At 41.5% G+C, this 8,693-nt stretch overlaps 1 protein-coding gene across 1 annotated transcript; it reads left to right on the plus strand.

Annotated features, from left to right (window-relative positions):
• Positions 1-658: 658 nt before the first annotated feature.
• LOC125482292 (calcium homeostasis endoplasmic reticulum protein-like) lies at positions 659-8,050 on the plus strand (the record flags this gene model as incomplete). Its single annotated transcript, XM_048594346.1, has 4 exons — positions 659-819; positions 3,031-3,460; positions 6,167-6,408; positions 7,917-8,050. Coding segments are annotated over 4 exons (967 nt in total), but the record flags the coding sequence as incomplete, so codon positions are not given.
• Between the last annotated feature and the right edge of the window lie 643 nt (positions 8,051-8,693).

Genomic DNA, 8,693 nt, shown 5'->3' on the forward strand with positions numbered 1-8,693 from the left:
TTCTTTCTACCGCTATCTTACATAAAACTCATGTTTACAGAAATCCTGGATTAGGCTGTTGACCTTTAATCCGATGAGGCTTGACTTTTCAGGATAAGTATAGGCCCAAGAGGGGTCCTTCTGTCTGAATGCCTGTGTTTGGAATTCAGATATGGAGCTGCTGTTGTGCATCTCGTCTGGGTAAAGAATAATCAGAGCAAAGTTAGATTATTTGCAACACAATTAGAGTGAGGGCAAGATACTCTGTTTTCCTTTTATTGATAGTTAAAAACTTTAGCAGAAACACTGTGCAAATTGGCAGCCTCACATTATACTTTCTAAACTCTTAATGTGAAAGTGGATCAGGCTGGTACAGTTGGTTATTCAACTTAAAAGTTCTTGAGAAATTCCTGAACTCTGTGATGGAGTCCTACATAGCAAGGTCACTGTGTCTGGTCATTGTTGGTCTTTCACTGTCGAAGATGCAGCTTGAGAGGCCATTTCCTCCACACCCACCCCATACACCCCCACCCCACAGACAGTTGGTTGCCGTGACTCTTTTTGGAAAGCCAGCCAATTAACAGTAACTCTTGTGTTTACTGCTTGTGACATGTCTGAAGTTTTTGTAGAGTGCTGTTGAGAGGGAACTACTTTTTAACATCTTCTAACTGTGTTATAGATGAGGCCAAGCCGCCACATTCCCTCCCTGAAAATGTGCCAAGTGGAGGGCAAGAACCCAGTCCAGCAGGACAACGAGGACCTGGGCAGCATGAGCACTCCTCTTCTAAGCCACCATGGTTCGAACGTCCTGCCATGCCACTCTGGGGCCAACAGCAACAGGTACTGGTTTGGGGAATTCTTCCAGGTGTGTGGAGTAAAATGCGGCCATTGAGGATACAAGCAAATGTCAGGAATGAGGGAGCTGCATCAACAAACTCCTATTTAGGAACAATAGAATAAGGACAAATAATTACAGTATCAGTAGAGGAATACATCAAGTAAACTGCTTGTCCCAAAACTGCAGTCTGCATTGCCCAGAGCAGTGTGCAAGAGAACCGCCTAAGAGGCAGTCAGCATCACAAAGGACCGAGTGAGCAAGAGGAGTACCCTGACACGGTCAGCATCACCTCAAGGAGCGGGTGACAGGAGAATCCTGAGACAGACAGGCTTACTGTGAAAGCAACTGTCAATAATGATATCATAGGAAAGGTTGATTGGCTGGTGAATAACTGCTCTTGGGGAGTGTGTAAATAACTGGAAATTAGAGAAACATAAAGTTTAAAATATTTTACGTGGTAAAGGTGACTACAGTAAGTGGTGGAACAAAGGATCCTAAGTAAAATGTTCAAAGAATATTAATTAATTAAAGTAACCACGCAATAAATTATGACACATTTAAGGATGGAAGGCAAGTGATATGTTGCAGCTTTACAAGATCAATGCTTCTAAGCCAATGAGATCCAGGATGCTGAATGCAGAATATTTAAGTGAACATGTTACACATGTTTGATAAAATCATTTGCTTATATAGGTAAGATACATTTTCATTTATATAGATTTGGTATGTATATTTAAATTTATACACATTATGTCCACAATTTTGATCTATAGATACAAGATTTATATTTTCTCCTCATTTTGTTCTTATTTGACTTTCAGCCCTTCCTCCCATCTTAGGAACCCCAGTAGATTTTCTTCCGCTTCTCCATGTTGCCCTGAATCCATTGAAATCTAACTGAGACTGGGGACTTAATACAACATGGATTTATTTGCCTGCTTTCACTCTAACTTTAAGTGCGTTTAAAGGCTGACAGGGAATCTGTAAATGATACTACCTTTCTCAACCAGTGCCCTGAAAAAGGACACACAGTCTTGCCATTAAAGTCTCCTGTGCCTTTCAACCGAGGCAGTGCTGCTGTTCAAGAATGCTTTCCCATGAATAGGTTTCTCTGTTGGCATCTCTTTACATGTGTGTGATGTGAGTAACCTTATGAAACACGTGGCCTGATTGCAATTAAACACATGGCCTGGTTGCAGTTAAATAACATGTCAAACCTTTGTGTACATACTGCTCAGGATTTCTAATTTAGGAATGATCACTTTTAAAATAATCTTGCTGTTGACACACTTCCTGCAACAAATACCTGTGTATTTCTGTAAGTGGCGCTAGTCTACAATTGTCCTTTGTCACTATTTTGCATTTTCTTAAAGCAGCAGTTGAGTGTTTGCTTGTGTTTTTACGGCATTACTTGGTTATATAAAAGTGACCACTGTCATTTTAATGACTGTTGCAATAACAGAAGACCAAGTTAGTAGAGGTCTAGTGAGGACAGGATCAGGCTTGGCAGTATATTTCTCTTATAATGTGTGTGTAAAAAAAAAAAGTTTCAACAACTAACTGTACTTGAAAGGAGAAATATTTTAATTACAAACAAAAATAGAGATTGCTGGAAAAGCTCAGCCATTCTGGCAACATTGTGAAGAGAAATCAGTTCTGAGGAAGGGTCAGTGGACCCAAAACATTAACTCTGATTTCTGTTCACAAATGTTGCCAGACCTGCTGATCTTTTCCAGTAATCTCTATTTTTGTTTGTGATTTACAGCATCCGCAGTTCTTTTGTTTTTTATTTAGTATTTTTAATTATTGCCTATTAATAGTGATTGCAAGGTTAGTACATTGTTCAGTGAGTTGGAGGTTCTCTTTGTCGCTGGTGATGCATCAATTCACTAGCTAGGCCAGTCAGACATCTCTTAGTCAAGTTGAGCAAGATATAAATTAGCTATTCAACCCAAACCCATCTGTTTGGATGAATTAGGTAAAATTGAGAAAGACTTCTTTATGAATCAGTTTGTTTGACTTGGATCTCACCATTACCAAGGTGTCATGTACTCCAACTGTTTAAAAAGACAAGTCAATTGGTGTTGATAACTGCAGCTTAAACCGTGCTGTTGTAACATTTGATGAATAAATGGTTCTGTGCTGTCAATTCAGTGTAATTTAAATAATTGTCTTGGAGTCTGAGCATGTCTTTCTCTTTTTACCACTGCTAGTTTGACCAAGGGTTTAATGCTCCACATCAAGGACCACCTCATTGCCAGCCCTGGAATAACAATCATGAAGGCATGTGGAATGACCAGCGGGAACAAAATTGGAACAACCAACGGGATGCTCCTTGGAACAATCAGCATGAGCCATCATGGAATAATCAGTTTGAACCCCCATGGAACAACCAGCATGAGCCACCCTGGGGAGGGCAGCGGGACCCACCGTTCAGAATGCAGCGACCTCCACACTTCCGCCAGCAGCCCCCATTCCCACCCCACCAGCAGCACCCACCATTCAACCAGCCTCCACACCCCCACAACTTTAACCGCATTCCTCCGCGGTTCATGCAGGATGACTTCCCTCCTCGACACCACTTCGATCGTCCTCCATATCCTCCGCACCATTTTGACTATCAACAAGGAGACTTTCCACCAGGTAAATGATACCCAAAAAATGAATACTTTGCTTCAGTATTCACCAGTGAGAGGGACCTTGACATTTGTGAGGACAGCGTGAAACAGGCTGATCTGCTTGAACAGGTTGATGTTAGGAAGGAGGATGTGCTAGAAATTTTGAAAAAAATGAGGATAGATAAGTCCCCTGGGCCAGATGGGATATACCCAAGGTTACTACAGGAAGCGAGGGAAGAGATTACTTTGGCGATGATCTTTGTGACCTCACTGTCCACTGGAGTAGTACCAGATGATTGGAGGGTGGCAAATGTTATTCCATTGTTCAAGAAAGGGAATAGGGATAATCCTGGGAATTATAGACCAGTCAGTCTTAGTTCTGTAGTGGGCAAATTATTGGAGAGGATTCTGAGAGATAGTATTTATGATTACTTAGAAAAGAATAGTTTGATTAGAAATAGTCAGCACGGTTTTGTGAGAGACAGATCATACCTCACTAGCCTTATTGAATTCTTTGGGGATGTGACAAAACACATTGAAGGTCGAGCAGCAGATGTGGTGTATATGGATTTTAGCAAGGCATTTGATAAGATTCCCCATGGTAGGCTCATTCAAAAAGTAAGGAGGCATAGGATTCAGGGAAATTTGGCTGTCTGGATACAGAATTGGCTATCCGATAGAAGACAGAGGGTGGTAGTAGATGGAAAGTATTCAGCTTGGAGCTCAGTGACCAGTGGTGTTCCACAGGGATCTGTTCTGGGACCTCTGCTCTTTGTGATCTTTATAAATGACGTGGATGAGGAAGTGGAAGGGTGGGTTAGTAAGTTTGCCGATGACACACAGGTTGGTGGAGTTGTGGACAGCGTGGAGGGCTGTTGTAGGTTGCAACGGGACATTGACAGAATGCAGAGCTGGGCAAAGAAGTGGCAGGTGGAATTCAACCTGGAAAAGTGTGAAGTGATTCATTTTGGAAGGTTGAATTTGAATGCAGATTACAGGGTTAATGGCAGGATTAATGGCAGGACTCTTGGCAGTGTGGAGGAACAGAGAGATCTTGGAGTCCACATCCATAGATCCCCCAAAGTTGTTACCCAAAGTTAATAAGGTTGTTAGGAAGGCATATGGTGTGTTAGCTTTCATTGGCAGGGGAATTGAGTTTAAGAGCCACGAGGTTATGCTGCGTTCTATAAAACCCTGGTTAGAGCACACTTGGAATATTGTGTTCCGTTCTGGTTGCCTCATTATATGAAGGATGTGGAAGCTTTGGAGAGGGTGCAGAGGAGATTTACCAGGATACTGCCTGGATGGAGGGCAGGTCTTATGAGGAAAGGTCGAGGGAGCTCGGGCTTTTCTCATTGGAGCGAAGAAGGATGAGTGGTAACTTGCTACAGGTGTACAAGGTGATGAGAGGCATAGATAGAGTGGATAGCCAGAGACTTTTTCCCAGGGCGGAAATGACTATTACGAGGGGGCATAATTTTAAGGTGATTGGAGGAAGGTATAGGGGAGATGTCAGAGGTAAGTTCTTTACACAGAGAATGGTGGGCATGTGGAATGCGCTGCCGGCCGTGGCAGTGGAGTCAGATACATTAGGGACATTCAGGCGACTCCTGGATAGGCACGTGGATGATAGTATAATGTAGGGTATGCAGGGTAGTTTAATCTTAGTAGGATAATAGGTCGGCGCAACGTCATGGGCTGAAGGGCCTGTGCTGTGTTGTACTGTTCTATGTTCTATGTTAACCCGTGCAATGATAGCACCATGAGGTTAAGTTCTTTCTTGCGAGTTTTTAAACTTTGCATTATTGTGACTACCAGCTGATTTCAAACACTTAACTTCCATAGAGGTTTCTTCCAATTGTTGAAGAGAAAGAAAGACTTCCAGTCTTACAGTCTCCGTGCCCCAAAGCATTGAGGACAAATTGACCCCCTGGTTAATGCTGCATCAATATGACCTCCAATAGTGCAAGAACTTCCTCAACTGTGTTGTAATGTCAGCCTAGGTTTTATGCACAAGATTCTGGGGTGGGACTTGAATATACAATCCTGATTGAGAAGCAGGAATGTTACCAGTGAGCCAAAATCAATACTTCATCACTGATACAGCAGCAGTGGGCGAGATTCTAGTTCAGAGCCTTGCCTTGACTGATAGTTACACTCTAGTTTTTTCTGGCCCTGACTTACCGACCCTGGAGCAGTTTTTCTGCGCTAAGTCTGTAAAGTGCAGCTCTTTTGGAATAACAGTGATGCTATCTTTGACTAGATTCTTTGCATTATAATTATAACTGAAGGAAGGCAGATAGGAAAGTCAGGTGAATTCTGTTAGATGCGGCTTTTGGGAAAACATAACCTTGGTTTAGATGTGCAGAATAGCCTTTTTTATTCATAGTTGTCTTGTGAAATGCATGTACAATTCAGAATCAAAGCTGGTTATATTTTGTCATTGTTGAGCAAAATTGTGATTCTGTATGAATCTGTCACATATCTGTCAAATAAATTATTTGTAATTTCAGTTTGTAGCTAGATGCAAGATTCACATTAATGTTCCTTCATAAACTATAGTTTATTTATTTTCTGATAAAAGTTGTCTTAAATGCCTTTATAATTTGACATGTCTGGGTCAGGTGTAATGTTATTAGGTTATCCACAAGCCTGGTATAGTAATACAGTAAAAAGACAGAACCAGGTATAGAACTTTGGCTGAAATGCCTCTACAATGTTAATATTCCAGATATGGGCCCTCCTCATCATCCTCCACACCGAATGCCTCCGCCAGGAATGGGAGAACCCCCTCCATGGGGTGGGCCCCAGCACCCAGATTTTGCTGGTCCCCCTCCAGGTTTTAATGGACAGCCTCCCCATATCAGACGGCAAGGGCCCCCTCCACCACAGATCAGCCCGGATGATCCTAGCCTGGTACCCAATGTGCCATATTTCGATCTCCCAGCAGGATTAATGGCACCACTGGTGAAGGTAAGTCCAGATATTGCTCATTCTGCATATATCAGCAATAACTTGCATTCCATGTGGCATTCTTTAACGTGGGGAGGCACCAAAGCTGCTTCATAGGCTCCTAATCAAAAGCTGACACGCAACCATCAAGGTATATGTAACTAAATGTTGGGTCTTAAAGCAGCAGATTATGATAAACTCATATGTTTGGCGAAGAAATTCCAGAGTTTAGGATCTGTGGTTCAACAAGTGACCACCAATTCTCCAGCAAAGAGTGTGGGATGCGTAGGTGGCCAGATTTAGAGGGATGCAGAGTCTTTGGATATTTTTAAAGGTTATAGAAATGGGAGGGTGAGGCCATAAAATGATTTGTAATGCTAAATTAGAGGTGTTGGTTGCCTGGGAACCAATGTAGATTGATAAAGAACAGCATTGATATGTGTGTGGAATAGAATATAAGGCAGCAAAGGTTTAGATGAGTTCAAGTTTAAGCAAGAGTGGATGTTGCGGGGAGGGAAGCCATTTGGAACGCTATGGAATTGCTGATTTTGGAGGTTATGAAAGCATAGATACCTGTATCAGTGGTTTGATAAGCTGAGACAGGTGAAAATAGCTGATCTTTTACAGAGCTGGAAGGAGACAACTTGAGCAATAGAGGTGATATGAAGTTGGAGCTCAACCCTGGGTGATAATGTTACAATCTGTTCCTTTGTAGAGTTATTCCGGCATGGGAGTCCATTCAGCCCATCAAGTCTTCAATGGTTCTCTGTAGAACAGTCCAGTCAGTCTCTTTCCCCTGCTGTTTCCCTGTAGCCCTACAGGTTTATCTCCCTCAAGCACACATCCAATTTCCTTCAGAAATCGTTAGCCGTTTTCCATCACCCTTGATGGTGAGAGTTTCAGATCATTACTAGTCACTACATTTTAAAAGAAAAGTCTTCCTTAGCCTTCTCTTGCATAGAACTTTACATCTGTTTCATCAACACCTTTGTTCAACCAAAGATAGTGGTTTATGAGGGAGCTCAAATCAGCAGCAATTGAACTCAGTTTGTGGGAGGGCTGAAGACAAGAACTGCCTCTCTTTTAGTTGTACAGAATCCTTCACATTCACCACCTGAGAGGTCAAATGGAATCTTGGTTTACTGACTCATCAAACGATAGTACCTCTGAATTATGTGCTTAATTCCCAGGAGTGGGATTTGAACTTGCCTAGATTAGTTAGATTGTGGTACAGGTGCTGAAGTTATAGACATTGATATGGAGATAATATCTATGTGATGCTGAACTATCAATGACTTTTGTCATCAATACCTGTAGTGTAAAGTGCCAACCATTCAGAATGCTACATCTATAAGTTATTTTTTAAAAAGCTGGATTCAAATGGCTTCATTAGAACTAGTAGCAAGATCTATTGTCAGATACTTTTCTCCCCACTTTTTAAGAAAAAGACATACCAGACTACTAAGCAACCTGCTAAATACACCCCGTAAACCAACTGTTTATGATTACTCATCCTTACTTTGAAACAGCTGGAAGACCATGACTACAAGGCTCTGGAACCTAAAGACATGCGCCTTCCACCTCCAATGCCACCTAATGAGAGGCTTCTTGCTGCAGTTGAAGCATTTTACAGCCCACCATCACATGACAGACCAAGAAACAGGTAGGAGCATGCAAAGACTATATTGTTGCTTTGGTTCTGTCTTTGTGAAATGAAAACTGTATGCCATGTAACTAGTGATTGAGCACTGGAAGGAATGAAAATGTAAGTAGCGACATATCACTTACACCACAGAAATAAACTATTCCTCCCAATTACTCCATACCCGCATTTATACTCCAGACAAGTTACTTTTAACTTCCCCTTGAATTTCATCTACATGCAAAGTGCTCAGCGATAAACGAAGAAGAAATTATCTTATGTTTATTATCCCTACATATTAAATCACACACTCTTCACTCCCTGTTTTCTTTCTGTCTTATTAAACTCCTTCATATTTTTAGACCTGTATTGTTTCATCCCTCTTGTCTATTCAGCCATGTAGAAATGAATGTCTCTTAGAATCACCCTGGTGATTTTTTTTTGCCTCCTTCAGTGCCTTTACCATTCCATCATATGAAAACCAGAACTGTGCACACGAATTTTAAGTATCGTTCAACCATAGCTCTATATAACATATCTACTTTTCAATGCTATCCCTGTAGTTTGATTTGCCTTTTGTTTTTTATCTTTATTAAATGATATTGTTATTTCTAATGATTTGTGTACCCTAGACCCATTTTATTTTACAAGGTCTGGCAGCATC

The sequence above is a fragment of the Rhincodon typus genome, unplaced genomic scaffold (genome assembly GCF_021869965.1).
Source record: "Rhincodon typus isolate 14 unplaced genomic scaffold, sRhiTyp1.1 hic_rhity00008346, whole genome shotgun sequence".
Lineage (NCBI taxonomy): Eukaryota > Metazoa > Chordata > Chondrichthyes > Orectolobiformes > Rhincodontidae > Rhincodon > Rhincodon typus.